Genomic DNA, 21,424 nt, shown 5'->3' on the forward strand with positions numbered 1-21,424 from the left:
GATGGAACAGAACATTAAATGTATCTGCCAAATAAAATGAAATCATGCCAGGAGAACAAATAGTAATGCCATCTCCAAGCTTGGGACAATGTTGCAGCTCTCCAAGAGTGAGCTTGTAAACATGAGGGAATACATCATCAATCAAAAATAAACAAATCAGCCAAGTATTCAGCAACATTTTAACTGTCAGGAGAGAAAGCAATAGAGTTCTTCACCAAATAGCGTCAGCAGATAAGATTCATCCATAGATTAAGCCCTCTCTAACATTATTAGCACAGTGGTTGGAAATAATGTTCACAGACTGATTTAATTTTTTTTATTTTATTTGAGTAGAAGATTTAGAGATTTATCAAGAGACACAATTTCATGATTCTCAAGAAGTGTATTTTCCAAGGAATTTTTCAAGCCTTGTATTCTCTATTGTTTTGTCTGTTTTCTTCTTCCTGGGTTTGTTCTGTCATCAGAAAACTACCCTTGCAAGTTCAAACAGAACCTGTGGAACAGCAAACACACTGGTATGAATTTTTATTTCATTTAAAAATCTTTAAACCTATTTACACTATAAATCGGGTAATCTGAAAAGTACTTGTACCTGCAGTTTGAAAGATGTGAAGAACAAATACTAATCCCCGTGTACATCACATTAATACAGTAATCTTAATTCTCAAATTATGAAGCACAGAAATTGCACTTGTTACTATGTTCTTAATATTGGAAAAAAGCCCCACCAACCTCTATGGTGATTAGTATTACTATCATCCACTCAAGGCGCAGCGCGTGCTTTTCATTCAGGTGATTCCGCATTAGGTCTGTCAGCTCCATGCAGTGCTGCAGCTTTTCATTCATTACCTGCAAGCAATTAGACACATCACAAATCTGGACTCCAGAAATGGGATCAGATCACTAAATGGGGAAACACACTCCATAGAACTAGAAAGGGGTTAACACCTCTGCAAAATAGAACAGCAAATTAATAGAACAGAAAATTCTGTAAGGCAACATGCACAAGCAACAGAAGCTTCAGTATAACTGAACCTGTTATTTCAATAGGTTCCCCCCAAAAATACAAATTTAGATATGCATCTACAGGTATTGAAGCATTTCTGGGTGATACGTACTCATGAAAACAGTCACAAGCAAAAGAAGATACAACTTTCTGGAATACCTCAAAATTAAATATGTATGATTGCTGTACCACCAAGAGTTTTCATGCTGCTTATTCTGGTTTAGCATTAAACATTATGTCACCCTTCAAGAACTGGTGTGAATGATAATGTCAGTAAGAAGAATCCACTTCTATCTATTTAAAGCCTAATTTAGTGGCTCAGGAAATAAACCATTCATGTGAGGCAGGTTAACCTAAACCAGCTAAAGGTGTGAGTGGGCTAATAACATCTGGAAGAGGGGAGAGTGTATAATATCTTATTATTTATTCCCTTTCTGCAATTACAACACATTAATGGGGCAATTTGTTACCCTGCTGAGTCAAAGACTGATCTGAGCATGGAAGATTCTCACAACAGTAAGACACTCACCTTAACTCTGCGATTTATGTTGAGAAACTGGCAAGTCTTGTCATAAAGCTCTTCCAGTTTTTCTCTATCCCAGTAGAAGTCTGGTGTTATTAGCAGGTCTGAGCTCAGATTTATACGGTGTCTAAAAAGAATGGGTACTACTGTAGTTCAGGCTTGCTCTTGGTGAATACAGGAGCAAATATTTACAAGCAGTTAAATGAAATAAGAAAAGTTTCCTGTAATTCTACACAGAATATGAAAAGAAAATCTCCTTTCATAGTAAAAATACAATTGGAATGATTATTTAAAATTGTTCACATTTCCTGAAACTTTTCTGGGAATACTCTACTGTGGAACTGTTTTGAACATAAATTACTTTTGCCTTATGCCAACACTGCCTCCTAAACCTGTTGCCTTCCTTAATTTTTGACACCCATAGAGAGGTCCTTGGCTGTGCTGGCAGCTCACTGAAGCAATACACAAAGTAACAATACAGACCTCTGGATACAAGCAATGTCATTGTTGACTACTGATCACTCCTTCAACTGTACCAGTGTTTGAAACAGGAACTGTTTTTTAATTTTACCTTGGAGATTTTGGTGGGATTTTTTCCTTTTGTGGTTTTTTTTTTTTTTTTTTTTGAGTGTAATGGTCTGTATTTTACCAGCTCTAGGGTGTAGTTAACTGTTCTATCTACCCACCCTTTTCCTGGTATTCTTTACATACTGTAGTATCTACTGTAATTACTAGTTAAGAGATGTGTTGCTGGACTCAGGAAGGGAAAAGAGTGTGTTAATTGGTCATTTATGATATACTGCTTGCTTAATGCCTGCAGTTGAAATGCCAGTGTGAGTGGTGAGCCAGTGGGTCCCCTTACTAATGTAAACAGTACACAGACTTCAGTCAAAGGAAGGAATTCTCTCACCTCATCTCACCCTGCTCTTTTGTGTCATGCTCTTCTGCTCTTTGTATCATGCACAATGTAATTTTGACATTCTGTGTAATACAATGTCTTGGGGAGTAACCAAAAAAGTTACCTTAGTGCGAAGAGTTCTCCAATTTTCTGCATCACATCTGCATGAGAGAGTTTTACCTTCCTTCGTGACTTTAGAATCTGAAAAGTAGGAAGTTATTCACTGCTTGATCAAGTAACATGTACTAGTAGTTAAGACAGAGTTTTACAGCCTAAATTACCTTAGAATACATACTGTACTTATTACATTTTAGTTTTGTTTGCTTAGTGTCTTGCTTCTCCAGCTTTCTAAGAATATCACCATGCAACTGGTTCATCCAGGCTTCTCAATAAATCACTGAGTTTGTCATCAGTAGCTACAGAAATACTGGGGCATTTTCTAGAAATTATTTCTTAAACAAGAGATCATTTGTATTTCCTTCCTGCTGTTTTTATTTTAAAGTCATGACAGTGTTCTTTTTACCTTGCCACTCCTTAGCCTTTTTACCGACTTTCTCCTTACAACAATGAATGTATTACCCTTTATTTCCTTCATATAGAAGTAATAAACCAATGTTTTCTCCTTTGAACACTACAAATCTCATTTTTAAATACAACATAATATGGGCTTTGTACTGTAATTACATGTCTCATTAAAAACTTTAAAACTTTCAAGTAATTCACTCAAACTCTTCATTATATTCAAGTCAAAGCACATTATTTCCAGCCCAAGTTAGCACACAGTGTATTTAGCCATGTTTTTAAATGTTGCTCGTCCTGTTACACCTACATTTCACCAGTAGCAAGTGACAGTGGTACAACATGGGGAACATTACTACAAAGCAGAACCCCACTCCCAGCCCTTCAAAGGCTGATGATTTCTTGTGTGACCACTTTGCAGGTGTTCTGAGCTTCTCTACACTGATGCATTTACCATCAAATGTGTTGAACATTCAATTGCTTTTTTCCAATCCTCAGCTACTTATCTGGACTGATCTTTTTACAAAACACAGGAGAAAAGGAGGGGAGGATTACCAACAAGACCTCACCTCAGGAATTGACTGGATAGATTCCACAAAGTTATCCAGTAATGATTCCCAAATAGCCAGCTTTACTGCAATGGAAAGATCACAAAGCAGAAGACTGTGAGAGGTACATAAGCTTTTAAGTAATTGTAACTTCAAATCTGCCAACAGGGCTGCTTCAGGATATGTTGATACTTACAGACATTATCTGCAGCAACTCAGAGTTTGTACTATACAATCACTGTTCATGTACCAGTGGACACATCTGGGCTGGGCACTGACACAGCTCTGCACACAGAACCAGTTTCACCCTCAGCGTAGCTTTCTTTTCCAAGTGATCAGATCAGATCCTGGAGAGCTTTTGTTTCAGCTCAGAAGCTGTGTGTCCAAGTGCTCTATTGGACGTGTGAGCCTTCTGCAAATTACATTCCAAGGAGGCTGGAGATAATGAGCTATGCTGGCGTCAGGCTGACTTTGTGTGGGACCTCAAGAGCCTTCAGTGCATTTCTAGCATCCTGCACAGCTCTCACTCTCCATTTGTGCAGTATTGATGCACTGTGCTCCAGCCACAGAGAGTTAGCTTGTATAGACATACCATCTGCTCCTGTTGAAGCTCAATTCAAACTTCAGCAATCTCCCATTTTGTGTTTAGGTGAGTGTACTGTTACTGAAGATACTAACTTCTGTTCTATGGAAGCTTGAGTTCAGCACTGGCATTGACAACAGCTTGAACCTAGAATAATGTTTCTACAAGATGATAACTTGAGCCTTGTTCTTTAGTCCACAGATTCCCAGACAAGAATGAAATAGCGACAGATCAAAAATCAACCCAATTAAACCAGAAAAAATTAATCTGGGAAGACTTAATTGTCAAAATGAACTCTTCTGTGGTAGTAATCAATAGCATCATATGGTTAGGGCACTGCCAGTAAACCCAATGCTGAGCATTTTGCACACTCATCTTTTGAATACAGAGGCCTAATCCAAGTCACTGACTTAATTGACTTTAAATTTAGCCCCTGAAAAAAAAAGAACCCAGCCAGTAAGCATTTCATCTGTCACCCATTATTTGACAGAAGTTGATTTCTGGTGTTCATAAATTTGACTAGGGACTATACTTGCATCCTTTATTTTTACTGAACATTATCTCCTGGGAATAAATCCCTTGCTGCCTTTTAAGAAGCACTACTCTTCCATACAGTGGCTTTATAAGTAAGAAAACTATAAAGAGCAGTATTCTTTTTTTCTCAATAGCTCTTTCTTCAACAGTCAGAAACCATTCAGTTACAGTGCACTCCTTGATCAAATGGTGTAGCACTTCAAAAATGTGCATTCTGTTTCTCTCCTGTGTAAAAGTTTACTGCCCCAAAATACTACTGGAATCCTGGCATTTACCCTAAAGGCAGTAGATGTGGACAGACCAGACTTCCCTTAAAGGCCTTTTCGAGGCCAGCCTCTCTGCTGCTAGTTCCTAACCCCTACTTCCAACATCGTTCAAGGTCTGGAGCAGCAGACAGGTGTTATTTGCTCAAGCAGCAGCACAACTGGTGAGCCTGACTTAGTCACAGCACCTCCCGCAGTCTGCTACCATGGCTAATAAGCCTGCAGAACATTATCTGTGTCTCTGGTCCACATACATGTTACTGATATACCTCCCCAGCTGGGAATAGCTACTCTGTGTCACTTCTTTAGCTTCTTTAGCTTTTTCTGTCAAAGGAAATGATGTCAGTATGAACGAATTACCAAGATTACTGAGAGTTTTCTAATACTGAGCTCCACACTCATTGTTTTCCTAGGACAGTTCTCAAGGGTGGGGAACAGGATGCTCAGTAGAATGTGTATCTTTTGCAAAGCATGTTTGTTAATTTACTTTGTTCAGCTTTAAAATGGTTTACATTGAATAAGGCAATTCTATTTTACAGAAAACACATTGAAAAAAAGCACGGAAAACAAATCCTCTCAAACTGAAGCACAAACACTCTTTACACAGTTTATCTAAACCAGATACCAAGTCTTTTCCAGCCTGTCACTGTACAAGTCCCATTCACAATGACATTTCACAAAATCTGTAGCAGAGACTACATAGTACGAACAATATTAACTTACCAGAAAGACAAAGAGCATTTGAAAAGGCAAACTTTTGCAGAACAACTTCATCACTATCCAGCTCAGAATTTAACATGATTTGTCCTTTATGGAGCTTTGACTGACCTCTGTTAAGACAAGATTTGAAGCATCTTCATTGACTGAGCCACCAGCATAGGAACATTAAAGAATAATCAACAAGACAAGAAAGGCTGGTTGTTTATTTAGATAAGGCATGCCATATCTGAATGGGTATCATCCCCATCCTTGCATTTCACTCATGTTCAGTCTGATAATCACAACAAATCACTGAAAATTAGTTCCTCAATCTAAGACAAATATTATGGCCAAATTTTCTAGGTGCAAGTGCAAGTGCAGCAAGCTGTGATGGTAACTATAGCATTGCTGCATACACACAGATAATTCAGAGTATGCAAGCTGCTGGCCTCTCTCCTGCTCATTAGCTCCTCTATTATCTTTCTGTTTTTATTTTCCACTGTCACTCTTATCAACTTTACTTCCTTCCCACCATAATGATACTTTCCCTAAAACCTCTACTGCATAGGGGGCAAGGAGCAAAGAAAAGGGGACAAAAGACTCATTCAATTTTTCATGTCAATCTCACTATGAAACATGCATGAGCAAAATGGAGCATGTCAAGAATCACAAATTACACAACTAAATAGTACATGCAGTTTTCAAATGGTCAGGAAAAGCCAACCACCTGTCTCCTTAAATAAGGTAACCTCATTCATTTGGTTCCTAGTATTAACAGTGTCCTGTCTAGGGGTTGCTTTCTTGTGCTGTTGGAAAATTACAGGTAATTTTTATAATCATTTTCATTGTGAAATACTTCTGTAGAGATATTTTTCTTTCCATGATGAAAAAATGTTATTTAACAAGGAAAGATAACCAGCCAGGTTTATCACTACACAAAAATCAAGTTGTAACTTTCCTAGGAAATGAAGTATATGCAGAAATTACATCTTTGTATATGAACCTCAAGTATACACAGAGAAAGCTTATAGAGAGCATCCTCTTTAAAATCAGACTCATCCCAATAATGCTCATTAGTTTTTTTTTGCTGTGATGTACATAGTTTCTGTTTGGGATTGCTGAAGAGTTGTGTGGGCAGGGGAGCTTCTTATTTACAAGATCTATTGTATAAGCAAATCACAAAGGCCACTACCTGCAAGTTTACCCAGAGAGAAACATTTGTCAACTCAGATTTACTGTTTTCTTTTTTTTTATTTTACTCATTTGGGGAAAAAAAATAAGGACAAGTATATTTCTACTAGCTGAATTATGTTTGCTTGAATTTGGTTTAGGTGCTTGAATTTTGGTTTAGCTTTTATATACAGAATGTCTGAAGATACTTACTCTCCTATTCTATAGTTCAGCTCTTCATTCTCCCAATGGACCAGTGCAACTTCATATGGCTGAATTTCATGCTGCTCTAGCACTCGCATGATATTCTTCATCTAATAAGGAGACAATTGCAGCAATAGTTACCATGCAGTAAATTATCACTTTGCAAAGAACTTGCATAGGGCAGGCTGATGAATGCAACCCTCATGCTGAAGTTATTTACTTAACAATGAAGAGGTGTGCCAAATAATGAAGTTATTATTAACATAGTTTATTTCTGAAATTAGTTGTGGTTTGAGAAGAATTTGTAGCTATGAACAACTGCAATGAATCTGGGAAAACTGAAATGTCATTTTATATGTACACACATGGAACAGGGTAAGATAGCCACAGCAGCAGTAAGGACAACACAGATGTATTCAGTATTATAACAATGAGCTGTACGAGATTTTGGCAATGTCTGAGTGTGGGAATGAATCTTTAGAAGTACATTAGGTGGTTGTTTCTGATAAAATTATTAGCTTGCTGCTAAATCAGCAATTTTCTTTTTGATTGCTGCTGAAATCAGTAGTCTTGTTTACTAGAGGTCAGTTATATTACAGAAACCCTTTACCACTACAAAAATCTGGAAAAATTGTTTCAGCTGCCACATTCATTCCTGTAAATAGTGAAATATGCAATTTGACTTGCAGAAGTGATCTCACTGCCCCTTTATTCTCCAGCACACTAAAACCTGGTGAGTGAAGAAAGAGCCCTTTACTCTCTCAAAACTTCCTCCTCTGACACTTGACTTAGGATCTCTCCTTGCTGGGCCTTTTTTATATGCTACAAGGCTCCCCTCAAAAAATATTCTGTAATTAGAAAGAATGCTTAACTAAAAAAAAGCAATCACCTGCAAGTTTTTAGAAGGCATTTAACTACACAACAGCCAATAAAAAACAACCACAAAACCACAATACACTTATGATGCCTAAATTCTTTAGAGTTCAATCTTCTACTAACTCATACTTTAAAAGCACTCTCTTTTTGAAATTAAAAATCATAGTTAATCTTTTAGCACAAAACTGTACCCTATAAATTTTTTTTTATAAAGCATATTCTCCAGGTTAAGTACTCTAAAAAGATCTGCTGGATCACCTGCAAGGGGGATTTTCTTTGCACTGCAGGCTTCTTCATTGCTTTCAAGAATTGTGGTGATACTATCTATGTAACACAGTAACATTTTTCAATGAAAAAAACCCCTCAACCCTACAGCTGAAACTGCTCCTTTCATAATCCCAAATTCAATATTAGATGACTAAGATTTGTCATATAATTCAAGTCTTGTGATAAAACAGGGTATGAAAACACAGGAAGTGTCACCTCAGCCAAACAGCAGTGTCCAGGGGCCGTTCAGCAGTGCTAACCTTGCACTGCTTCTAGGCCCAGCCTAATTTTAGAGAAGGGACTAGCTGTGACACAGTAAAATTAATTAGAAGAGATGTTCTGGAGTCACTAGTTGCAAACTCTTGCTATTACAGGCACTTACGTACACACACAATTGCCTTTTAAAAAACCCTCAAACCTGCTTTTTCTTTTTGCTCTTGCTATTTTGGGAAGGAAGCTGCTGTACAACCTTCCTACTCAGGTATGTGAAACTGGTACTTTGTATTTTAAATTTCTTTTTGTGATCAGTCTGTATTTGTTACTTCTCCTGTTAAGTGTCTGATAATTTAAAATAGGTTTTTTTTCTCCTACTAGTCATTCTGGCATACTTTTGTCCATTTGCACTGATAATCTCTACTCTGTTTTACTGAATTACTTTCAGTTTCTGTTCTACGGACCAGTTTGGGGTTTTTCTCCTTTCCTTTCAGTTTATTAAAGCATGTCCATAAAAATACTTCCTCTATTTGAGCAAGTAGTTTAACAGTTACAGTTTTGATTATTATTTCACTAAGCAGAAAGAGGCATTTTTCCTCCTCTTTCATAAACAAAGCTACCAAGGGACCAACTACTGATACTAATATTGACCAGGAAAACAAGGTATCAAATTTTCAAAGGTATTCAAGCATGTAAAACAAAAGGAGAATTTTCAGAGTACTCTCACGGGCTGAGGTGTCCAACTCAAAGATTATCAGGAGTTAAGTCAGTTGGCCTTCAGTAATACTTGTGAATCAGTGGTGTAGTTACAGCCACAGCATCCTACATGTGTTACTGGCAAGGTTTGAAGGGAAAACTGGTATCTTTTTGTAGGACACCTGATACACTGACACCCCCCCCCCCCCCCAAAACAGAGAGGAAATCAGAAACATTCCAGTTCGGAAACAGAAAAAGTGAACTTGAATCTAGAAATCGATCACATATAGAAACAAACAACTGTTCTGTGTTTTCATTTACCCTAATGAAAATCCTCCTGTGCATCTTCTATGCATCTCAGTATCATCTATTTAGTACACCATTTAAGTTCACATACTCTATGTACAGATAAGGTCAATACTTTTTGTATCTAGAATCCAGTTTAACCACAGTAATAAAAATACATTTAAAACATCAAGTAACTATAAATACATTTATTAAAATAGGTATGCCTCTGGCATGCTCTTCTAGGTCAGCAAAGATCACCAAAATATAGTATGTCAGCAACATATTTAATAATTATAAACTTCCTTCAGGAAAATTGCTGGCTGGTAAAAACACAGAACAATATTAAAGAGTTGCTTATAGTTATTTTTTCTTTTTCAAAGTTATACAAACATACTTCATTAATATTTCTAACTTAAAATTGAATAGAATAGAATGATCCTTTTCTTTTAACACATTTTCTGTTACATTAGTGCTTTTCAAACAATCATTCAAAGGTAGATTTTTCTCATGTACTTTTTCAGGATGTAGAGCTGCAAGAATTTTCTTTTTGTCAGTCTCACCAGATTATGGTTTCAGATTTTTGTTTTAAGTAGATGAGTTTCAAAGGTGATGTATCAGCAGCCCACACACTTGAGGGCAGTAGCAGGCAAGAACCTGCACTCTTTGGAGAAGAGTCAATCAGTTTTTTTCCTTCGCAGGAAGATCAATCTCCCAAACAAGCCTCTGGCATGCTGAGCTTTGTGAGACTGACAAAACACCTGCTTATGCAGTTTTAACCAAGTTTCACTTTACTTACACTTTTCTCTTCCACATTCCAAAATACAACAGCCCCTTCCCTGTGAATTCAAGGAAAAACTGAGTGTAATCATACTGTTTTAAATGTATTTTAATGGAATACTCAAATTGTACAGTGGCAATTTTTGTCATTGTGAATCAATAAACTTAAAACAATCTTCAAAGAAATTACAAACTAGTTGCTTTTTAATCACACTTCAATGAAAAACCACAAGAAGGTGATTTTTTTAACCATTTAAATAATTCTGATTTTTTTTTTTAATCATTCTGACTGGACAGTTATTCCTTGAGTTTCATGAGGTAATATGATAAAATGATCTAGCAAGTTGCACTACTTCCCTCACTATTACTGACATTATGTTTTGAGCATGATCTATAGCTTACCTGAAGAAAAAAATCATGCCAGGATCATCCTCTTTTGCAGATTTCTCAGTACTGACCACTAAAACATTTGCAGCATCTGGTTTTAAATAAGTGAAAAAATGGAATAATTAGTCAAACTTCTAAACATGACAGCTGATCGCTGTAAGCATGTAATTCAACAGCTGCATACTAACACATCAGCCAGTTCCACATTTTATTTTTCTGATCAAAATGCTTGTCAGGGACCAACTACAATATCAAACTATACTGCTTCTCTGAACTGTCACACTCTAGACCAACTGGGCCTCTACTGGGAACTTCATTAGAATCTTCATTTAATGAAAGGTAGCAGCCTTGAAGAAAAAAGGACTTAGGAGAAAACTGATGCAGACATTGTAAATAAGCAGAAACAGAACACAGAAGTGGACATGCAATGCGAGAGAACTGTGGAAATTGTGCACAGTTGTGGAGAAATTACCATTCAAATCAGCTTGCCTGGAAAGTCTTTTCTATACATTAAGGGATTAATCTGCACTGAAATTGTGCTGACCTTGCTTTGCCAGTCAGAAACTTAAAAGAGTATACCCCCAAGACAAGAGAGCCTACACCTGCATTTCCCTGCATATTGGAAGTGTGCTTTTAAAACAAATCTGAAACCAGAGCTAGTCTAAGTAGAATACCCTCAAACTTACAAATGTGGTTGCTGCGTTCTCAAAACAAGGGATTGACTTTTCTTCTACGTGTGCCACTCACAAATACAGATAAAGTTTTGGAAGTCCTGATGTGGTTTCAAACCAGCATGACTTGTTTAGCTGCAGCACTAAGCTAGACCAAAAAAGCCCCCTACTTCTATTTAAAGTGAGACTTCATAAAGATTTTGCAGGGCCTAACAGCTAAGCCTCAAAAATTTAAAGGCCTTTGGAGGAGAATCACAAATCAAGTGACAGAGTATCAAATGTTGTTACTTCTGCCTGTGTACAAGTTCTACCTTCTGCTTTACTGCTCAGGCCATAGAGGCCAGGTAGACTGAGGCAGCAGCGAGATGAGCAAGTATCAAATACATTTCTGCTAATATGTGAATTGGAATCAGACAGTTGATCTGAATGAGCCCTTAAAGACTTTTCTTCTACTTGCTATTCCAGTTCAGAAACTTATCATTAGATAAATAATTAGAGCAGTTTTAGGTGTGAAGTTTGAGTTCACCATGGGAATAACATTTGTCTATTTTTCTCATTTGCCTTTTCAAATACCAGTCATATCTTTATTTATCCACTCCAGCAAAAACACACACAACCGAAGAGAATTTGGTCTACTTTAAGTGGAGGTGCAGGATCTGCCTCTAAAATGCTTTTAAAGAGGTCAAAAACAAGATAATGCTTTGGAAAACACTACAAAGCAACAAATTCACACAGTACCTGCTGTTTTAGATTTCTATGTGGTAATACTTTTTAAAATTATTTTTCCCAGATTCAATATTTGGCTTGGTAACTGACCACTGTTACATGCACATGCCAACTGTCACAACACTTCAGATCTGCTGGCACAATCCAGTATCCTTTAATCATTACTTTCCCCAATATCCTTTCATCATTACTTCCTCACAACCTTTGATAAACAGTGCTTATAATTATGAGTCAAAAACACCATGAAGAAATAAAGGAACTGGCAAAACCGACACTCCCAGGGTAAAATAACATCAACAGTAACATTTAATTCAAGGTCATGCTGAGGTTGTACAAAGTTTCTATCCCAAAGCTGTGAAACCAGGGTTAGTTTTAATACAAAGAAACTACAAAGGAATATGAAGCCTATATTCTAGCGGGTATTGTCTTTCATGCTCATCTTTCTGAACAAGACAATCATTAGTAAATCTCGTGCTTGAAAGAGACCCACTGGAGTATTACTGCATTTAGATTATTATTTAAGAGGCAGCCAGGCTTTTGATAAGCCCTACTGAAATGCTCATGAACTAACTGCCTCTCCTTCTAGCTTCATAGAATCTGTTCTTTCAAAGGAAGAAGAAAAGGCATTCTACTACTGACATATGAAAATCACAGCTGTTCCAGGGCATAAGGTTCCTTAAGCTATAAAAAGATCTATTTGTTTTTCTTTTGTAGTATACTGAAGCTATTTCCAAGCCATACTTTTCCAAGTCTTCAGAGATACTTTTTATGGAAACCAGAATCAATTTTGCTGAAGCCTCCCTAAGTGAAGCATTCAACAACTGCTAGGATATACTTGGCCCAATAAAGAAGTAGTATCAACAGCATTTTCTTTACTAGAACTAAACATTTATGTGGGTATCTTCTCCATTTCACTTAGTCAACAAGATTCTCTCTTGCATGCCTTCCTCTCCAGCTTTGTGATTTACATTAATAGAAATCTGGGTACAGAAAGAAGATGCAACACTTCAAATTGCAAAATTGTTTTGACAGCTGACGTACTGCACTACCTCACTACTGAAAGATTAATTAAAATAAAACATTTGAAAACTAATAGTTACTGAATGTCTATAGAAATTCTCTGTATCAGTCAATTTCCAAACTTATTTCTCAGGCATGCATGTAATTTTTCTATACCTCTAGTGTAATTGTAATGTTGGGAAAATTTATCAGAGGGTAAGAACAAGAGCTGCTCATATTGCTATTCTGAAAGGTTTTGTTGTGGGGATTTTTAGGCAAGTAGAACCTTTAGGCAAAGCAATAATTTTACAGGCAGTATTATATATTCCAGGATATTATCAGAATAAGAATACATAGAGTTATAAAAATTATATCCCTTACCCATATTTCCCAAATATAACATTGCAATTAATATGTTTTAAAAATCTACCTCTAGGCAAACTTGTTATTTCAACATATCCATGTGAAGTCAGGTCATGACACAGATTACCAAGATGATATTCATCTGCTGTTGCAAAGGCTGTGCACTGCATCAGATTCTGTGCCAAAGGAATAGAGATTTGAGTTAGGGAAAGGCTGAAGCAAGATGGTAATAAGACAACTGTTTGCTTCGAATTTATTAAGAGAGTGACAATTTTAATTTATGCACTGTTCTGTGGTATCATGGCATGATGTTCACCTGGTGTACATATACTAATAAGAGTGCTTGCTCCTTGTTAAGAGGGAAAGCAAATCACACACTGAGAACAAGTCAGGTGGCACCAGTGAAGTCACAAGAAAAACCTCTGTGACAGAGCCACAAAGACAACCCTTTTTCCCTGAATGCTTGAACACTTGAACAGTGGAGCTGCACTTGCTGCTGCTCTCCCATCCCACAGCTTATGACATTCTTGGCTGACCACTGAAGCTAGAGGCAACACACCCCTGATAGCAGTTTTAACATCCATGTTTTAGAGATAAAAGGAGTTTGACTACCCCAGTCTGTTTATCAAGCAGAAGCTCCAACCACAAACATCACGCTCTGTCATGCAGCAAGCTGCTGCCAGGGCTGAGCCACGGCAGCACAGAAAGTCCCCGACCTTCCGGGCCAGCTGCAGGTGCTGCAGATCACAGCGTCCCTGCCCGCCCCCAGCTGCATCCTGCACTAGCAGCGCCGTCTCCAGCGACACCACCAACAGTACACCATGGCAGCTTCTCCCAATACCCCACAGCCTTCAACAACTAAAACGTCACAATCAAAGAAATAACTGGAAAAATGGTTGACTTGAAAGGAGTTGTGAGATTTTCTTGATTAATCAAATAAGTCACAACAAATTGATTTGCAAATTCTGCTACTCATTTGAAGTGTATTTCTTTGTTCTGATACCATGCATGACCTACAAAATTGTTTTTCAGTACAATGTAGTGGAAACTATCCAGAAAGCAGTGTTTCACTGTGGATCAATCACTTCCCAGCTTTTTGTAACTAATACAAATGGGGATGTAACTAACAACAAACGAACAAAAGAACTGCGCTCATCTGTAGGCATTTAGGCTCACAATACACTTCAACCTAAAATCCAAGTTACATTCTTGCAGCTCTCATACACTGTCCAATAGCAAGGCTTCAAGAGGGGTTCTGCTCCCTGCGGGGGGCCTGTCACCAATCATTAGAATCACCAACTCACATTTGAACTTTTCTTTTTTAATGTCAACATTCTACTGTCACATCCAAAGCTTTGCTTACATATCACCTTAATTCAGCAACCCCTAGCACAAAATAAGCTTTCAAATATGATATTCAGAGAGCAATTTTGTAGGCATATTCCCACAACTGTGCTAGAAGGCTGAACTAACAGTGGAACAGAACTGTTTTCAGTTTCCTTGAAGTATCAAGTTTCGTTATCACAATTTCAACTGTATAAATCCATTCTCAATCGCTTAATCACTAGTGCCAATTATACATCTGAATCTGAAGATTCTTCCAAAAAGCTCTGGTTATTTTAAGTACACATGCTCTGCCATGAAACTCTTCTGTCAAGAGTCAACGGAGCGAATTCTCATCTAGTAGTTAGTATACAATCTGAAAATCCTTATCCTGCTCTGTGCTTCCTACAGTTTACTACTTGGGCTATTCTTTCAAGCAAATGCACTATAGGATTGACTTTCTGTCTTACAGATGCAATTTTAGTTTCAATGGCTACATTTCTCATCTAGTTACAACCAGAGGCTTTCTGTTAAGCTACATGCCTGAAATAGCATTTTGGGTATGAACTACTTTAGGGTTTTTTTGTTAAAATGTACTTACATATTTACAGAATATGTACATACATAATTAACTTACATATTTACAGAAATCTTGTTTGATAGACAACATTCGGCTTAGGCATAATTTGTGATTAAGACTCCTAAAATACACCTGCGGGTGCTGGTGGAGATACAGGCAAAAAACCTACTCTAATCAGTGACTCAGCTAATCCTAAAATAGATGTGTTAAATGGGTGATCACCCTTAATGCTTTCTGTTACATCATTTTCATCTGCAATCTTCAAAACCCCAGTATACAGCACCTGTACTGGTGCTAGAAAGGGACTCAAGCTACTCACCCCCTCCTCCTTTCTGCCTACAGCGTTATTGAAATTCAGAGCAGCACACAGGATGGCTGCTCCAGAGGGCAGCTAAATACACTGACAACTCATTTTCTGTATCATCATGCCCCCAACAACTGTACATGCTCATGGAATCCTAACTCCCCTTAGTCCACCTCTTCCACTTCTAGCATACAACAAATTTTAAGAAAGAAAACCCATAAGATGAACTTTAGACCTGTTATCACCACAGGAATCAGTCTTTATCTGAGGTGTAGTAAATACTATGTCTTTGCCTGAATTTCAAGCCATTTCTATGCTAGATGGCTGCAGCATTAAGAACTGGGTCAGAAGCTTTTCCTGCCATCTGATCTGATCTGATATCAAGTTATCCAAATAGTGGTACCACTCACTGATGGACTGACAGAACTACTTAACTGCTTTCAAGGAACTCCACTATCCATCCTGAAAAACTGGCTGTACAACCATTTATCACTGCTGCTGCCCAGCACTCTGCCTGCAAAAACACATGAAGACCAGTGCTGGGGAGGATGGGAAGGACCTCATTCACCAAGTGCTCTGCAAAAGAAAGCTGTCAGGCCGTCCCAGACAGGAAACACCATAGATCCCCAGGGTTTTCTAACTGAAAACCTCAGGATTGGGCCTGCAACTGCTGTCTCCAGAAAAAGAAGAAGATGGGAAAATGTCCCTAAGGCAATTTGCTTTAGGGCCTGCAATACTAGAGGTAATTTCTGGCCCAGTATTTTGCCATGCTAAAGCTTCCTCAGGAAGTATATTATTATTTCAGTGTACAGGCAGTATTTTCTCAGGTTCTTCACACTGGAAAAAATGATGTGCATGTTGCTTGCACATATATATGAAAATGTCAAACAAAGAAACTGCATTCTATGCTGTCATTTAAAAGCCTCAAAAATGTTGTCACTTCACCCAAACCCAAGAAGAATTGAACTCTGAATGTAATGTCATACCATATGAGTAAAAAGCTGGGAACATTACACAGTGTTTCAGGACTAGTATTTTTCACTTTCCTCTTCCAAAGCAACATGAAAATGTGAGCGGGAACTAAATTGTCTATAACTACCTCTTTATGTTACACTAAGGCATACACCTGCTTATCACACAAAAAACTAATCAGAAGCTTAGCTATGAGAAGGCAAGCACTAAAACTTTTGTCTGCTCACATTCAGTAGAACATGTAACAGATACATTTTGCAACACGGAAGCCATTTCTGAAGGCTTGTTTCAGTTTCACCTATTACACTACCTTACTAAGCACATCCTGGAACTTGGTTGTTTTAGGCTGAGGAGAACAGTAAAGCATCTGACACCAAGATTTACCAAATAGGAAATCCTGTATTCAAGTGCACTTAAGGCCTGGCTTGGCTAAGATCCATCTTAAGGAGATATGGCTACAAATATGCCCTGTTCTTCCTCACTGTACCTCACTTCATCTAAAACAGCGTGCTGTTGCATTTCCTCTGTAGACCTCCGAGTCTGATAATCAAGATGCTATTTCTATATATGGAATGATCTTTCTCAGGTAACTCCGGCTACATTTGCATATTCATTTTCCAGCTGAAACTTAATCTGAATATAAACTTTATACTTCTTACTTTCACTTTTATTTCTGTTTGAGTGAAACTTAAAACTGGGTAGATCTGGATAAGCAAGAAAATGTAGAGAAAGTTACATTATTCTGAAAGCTAGACTTTGTTTCTCAATAGAAAATGTGATTCAAAAGCACAGGTCAAAACTATTTTTAATGCACTTCACCTTTCCACTTTATATTTACCACTGATTACTAATCATTTACCTCCCTCCACTTTTGTTAACACACTGCAAGTAAACTTCCATTTTACCTTCAAAATACCAGACATGCCAACTTCTGTCAAGCTTGCTTCTATTTACAAAGCTCCAACACTAGTGTAAATAATGCAGTCCTTCTCACCAAATAATATTAATTTCATTAAAATGCTCCTCTAAATCCAAATCTGCATGCAGATTAAATTGACGTGCTCCCTTAATGTCACATAGGCTGTAAATGTTATACTTCACCTCCATGGCTGAGAGTGGCAGGTTCGTTCTGGATGGCTGCTTGGTCCTCGGTGCCTTTGGTGGCCTCTTAACTGGCTGGTTACTGGGTTTGGAGACAATTTTGCCAGCTGATACAACTGCATAAAATCTTGATCCTGTGTTCCTAAGCTTTTTGATCCACTCTGTATTGAGCCTGTAGTTATCCATCATCGTCACACCCAAACATCTCCAGGATGAGAAAAAACCCTCCCCCCTCTGATAATAAACATTTCTTCCTAAAGAGGACAGAAATCCTTGGAGAAAATGCAAATTCCTGACTTGCATACATTGACTTGTCAACCACGGGAACGCAGGTTTCAGTGCATACAAATTCCAAGACTTGGCTGCTCTGTGAGCTGTTCTTTCAACTTTGTTATCCAGCTTTAATAGTAGACATCCAGTTTTGTTAAAGCTTTGGCATATTGTTGTTAAAGCATGGAAAGATCTCGTCTGAAGGTGCAGAAGTTTCAGTCTCATTTCTTCCCTCTGAACTGTATTTAAAACAAACAAACAAAATCATCCATCAACATTTTGCAAAGAAATAGCATTATTCATCTCTTATTTAAAAGGTGGTCCATACTACTCATGAATGTGTTAGTACTCCTCAGCAGGACATTGGTGGGAATAAGATTTTTTTGATCCTATGAAAACACTCTAAGATCAAAACATTTCTGTGTGCTTGAAGTAAGTGGTGAAAAAATAGAACTGGTTGCTGTGTTAATATGCAAGCAGGCATCTTTTCCTTTGGCTGCTCATTCTGTGCAGCAGCCTGCACTTTCAGTAACGCCACTGCTTGTGAGCAAGCAAGCACACACATTAAAGAGGGCATCTGATGCTGTGAATCATTGTGATATGTAATAAAAACAATTGGATAACTACGTGGTTGTATGGGAATGTCACCTACAGAACACACACACTGCTCAGCACCAGCTCCAGCTGCAGTGCCATGAACAGCCAAGCACAGATCCAGCCCCAGCCATCTGATCACAGCGAGAATGGAGCTGACAAACAGCCTTGCTCCTGTACATCCTGGAGCTACAGGGAGCACCAGGCCTGCCTGCAGAGCCACCGTGCAGCCTGAAACACAGCAGCGTCCTTATGCTGGCAGCTCACACTCAGCAGCCCTACTATATTTACACTACATTGTGTGAGCTAATAAAATAAAAATATTCACAGACTCGATACCTCAGTGGGTGTGTTCCATTTGCTGAAAAACTCAGTGACAAGTCCCTGCCCTCACCCAGTTTTCTTAATCAAGAACATCTCCCTTGTAACACAAAATTAATCCTCAGCAAATTAATAACAAAAAGTCATTAAGCTGCCTAGTTCAAAAACCTCTGCGTTTCAGAATATTTTCAAAAACTGAAGGAGGATCTTCAATACAAAAAACAGATTTAACATAATAGTTCAAATAAACATTTTATTTAAAGAGCAAATCATGGTGTGTGCTGTGGAACCTAGAAGGATACCTAGAAGAAATGATATTGGGCTTAACTTTGTACCTTAACATGCTCTTCACTGGTACATTTTTACCCAATTTAGAAGCCTGTTACTAGCATACTTACTGGAACATACTATTATTTTAATTTTAAACTTGTTTTGTATTTAAAAAGCAACACTGTACAGGGCAAGGCATGTTCACCTTTTTAAAGGCCTGATACCTCCTGGATAAAAAAAAAAAAGAGCTGCAGAACTAAAAAAAGAACTGCTACTCAGGTGGTGGAGAGCTAGGGCAAGGGGTAAAGTCTCCAGCAGTGCATGGTAAGTGGCAGAAAGAGACTCAAAATTGTTTTGCTGGCTTTCCGAGCCAACTAAACCTAATTTATCAAACTAAATCAGTAATGGCAGGAATGATTTTTCAACTGTACAGGCTTACAGTACGTTGCAAAGAGAGAGAGCTCATACAGACTGAATTCCATCGAGGGGCCTGAGCGTCAGACCCGAGGCACCAGAGGCACCGAGCCAGAGCCAGCGGAACGCAGCAATCCAAGAAGGAAGCGGGACGAAGGGCAGGAGGCGCCACCTCCGAGCAGCAGGGACGGAACTGGGATTTATTTTCCAACGTCTCTTCAGGATACGGAACACTTTAGCCACGCCCGCTGTTTTCCCGGCCGCGAGGCCCGGCCAGCAGCATGCACGGGTAGGGCGGACCGGACCGGCACAGACCAGCCCGCGAGCTCCGCCCGGCTCACGCAGGGCTGAGGCCTCCAGAGCGGCGGCGGGGCGCGGCAGCCCCGGGTGTCGGCACACTCCGCCCCCTCCCTGCCCCCGCACTGCCGCCCTTCGCTCCAAGGGAACAGCGCCCGCGCTGCGGCAGGAGCGGGGGAAGGGAGCCAGGGGAGCGAGCGCCCCGCTCCGATTGGCTGCGCGCCGGGGGGGCGGGCACAGCGCGCCGCCAGCCGACCAATGGGAAGGCGGGGGTGCCCCGCCCGCGCGGGCAGAGCAAGGCCGCCCCTTCCCCGCCTGACTCACGGGCGCCCCTGGCGGGCGCGGACGGCACCGCCGCCAGCGCGCGGGGAGCGGGGCCCCCCCACCCCCGACCCGCGGCCTGCGCCGCTGCAGCGTCAGCCCCGGGAAGCGACACCTCAACACCGGGGGTGGCGGGGGAGTGCCCGGTAGCCGCCCCGCTCCGGCCGCCAGAGGGGCATCCTGGGGTGGGGCAGGCGCGGGGCTGGGAATCACCCCTCACACCCACAGGCAGGGCTCCTGTTCGCCCCGAAACTGCATCCTCCTCGAGAGGAACGTCGCGGGGCTCTGTCGCTGCGGCACGATCGGAGCTGGAGAGAAGGGCGGGCGAGGCCGCCTCGGCTCGCCCGCACCCCTCCCGCGGGCGCTGCGGCCGGCCCCGCGGCGCCGGGATTGTCCCGGGGGGCTGCGCGCCCCTCCCGTGCCGCAGCGCGGGCTCCGCCGCAGTCCCCGCCGGCGCGCGGCGCCGCCAAGGGCACCCGCAGCGCCGCCGGCCCGGCCCGGCCCGGCCCTCCTTCTCCTCCCTTCCCTTCCCCCGCCCCGCGCGCGCGCCCGCCGCCGCCGCCGCGGCGGGAGGGGCGAGGCGGTTCCCGCCGCCGCCGCGCGCCAGCACTGACCTGGGGGAGGGGGCGCGCCGCTCTCCGCCGCGCGAGCCGCGGCCCCGCCCACCGCCCGCCGGGCCCCGCCAGGGCGCGCGGGCCGACACGCCCCGCCCGTCCGCCGCCGCGCGGCGGGGCGCGGCCCGCGCGCCAATAACGTCCGGCCGCCGCTCGAGCCCGCTTCCGGGGGAGGGCGGGGAGAGGGCGGCGCGCCGGCTCGCGGGGGGGCGGAGCAAGATGGCGGCGGTACCGGCTCTCCCGGTCTCCCTGTCGGGCAGGTTTAAGGGGTCCGTCGCGGCCTGGCGCGCTCGTCACCGGCAGCGAGGTGGGGGGCGGGAGGGAGCTGAGGGGCCGTGCGGCGCCCCGCCGCCGGGGAGCGGAGGTTTTCGGTCGCCGGGCGGGGCCCGGGGGCGGCTCTTGGCCGGGGGGGCGGGCGGGGACGGCAGCGCCGGCGGCCCGCGGGGCCCGTAGGCGGCGCTGTGGGCGCGGCGCCGCCGCCGCTGCTGTAACCGGCCCGGCCCGGCCGAGGGGCGCTGCGGCTCCGGTCCGCGCTCCCGGTGCCGCCGCTCGGCTCCGGGGCTCCAACCCACCGGGTAGGAATCTCACAGGGAAAATCCTCCTCCAGGCCGGGTGGGCGCTCTCCTTGGGGCGTTCTGCTCGTACATAAACAGCGCTTGGAGAAAATGTTTAACAAGTATATCAAGTATATAATGGAAAGTTCGCTTCTTGTTGACACGAGATGCGTGATAAACTTCGAGCAGATATCTGTGCTTCTAGTTTTACATTTCTCAGGTTTTGCGTTTGGCTATCTTAGCAACAGATGTCGCGTTTTAGCCGTGAACCAACTGCAA

General features: G+C 41.4%; 2 protein-coding genes across 5 annotated transcripts in view; one reads left to right on the top strand and one right to left on the bottom strand.

Annotated features, from left to right (window-relative positions):
• On the bottom strand, positions 1–20,726 carry RMND1 (required for meiotic nuclear division 1 homolog). Of its 2 annotated transcripts, none has more exons than XM_079331660.1 (12): positions 20,592–20,726; positions 17,491–17,999; positions 13,278–13,386; positions 10,467–10,542; positions 10,084–10,123; positions 6,957–7,057; positions 5,598–5,704; positions 3,516–3,580; positions 2,552–2,628; positions 1,536–1,656; positions 733–849; positions 1–493 (listed from the first exon to the last, which is right to left on the bottom strand). In XM_079331660.1, exons 2-12 carry the CDS (start codon positions 17,983–17,985, stop codon positions 461–463), a joined length of 1,341 nt encoding a protein of 446 aa, XP_079187786.1. In that variant the 5' UTR covers positions 17,986–17,999; positions 20,592–20,726; the 3' UTR covers positions 1–460. The 2 variants fall into 2 exon arrangements, with proteins under 2 accessions (XP_079187786.1, XP_079187785.1); XM_079331659.1 differs by lacking the exon at positions 20,592–20,726 and adding an exon at positions 19,385–19,773.
• ARMT1 (acidic residue methyltransferase 1) overlaps positions 19,996–21,424 on the top strand; it is a 10,336-nt gene continuing 8,907 nt past the window's right edge. The window contains exon 1 of one of the 3 annotated variants that reach the window (XM_079331682.1): positions 19,996–20,162. Coding sequence is in view for 2 of the 3 variants with exons in the window: in XM_079331680.1 (XP_079187806.1) it covers positions 20,811–20,860 (50 nt within the window). In the remaining variant the exon portion in view is untranslated. Of the gene's footprint in view, positions 20,163–20,729; positions 20,861–21,181; positions 21,277–21,424 lie in introns of those variants that run through there. The other 2 variants (XM_079331680.1, XM_079331681.1) reach the window with 2 other exon arrangements.

Source organism: Erithacus rubecula, assembly GCF_903797595.1.
Source record: "Erithacus rubecula genome assembly, chromosome: 2".
Taxonomy (NCBI): Eukaryota; Metazoa; Chordata; class Aves; order Passeriformes; family Muscicapidae; genus Erithacus; species Erithacus rubecula.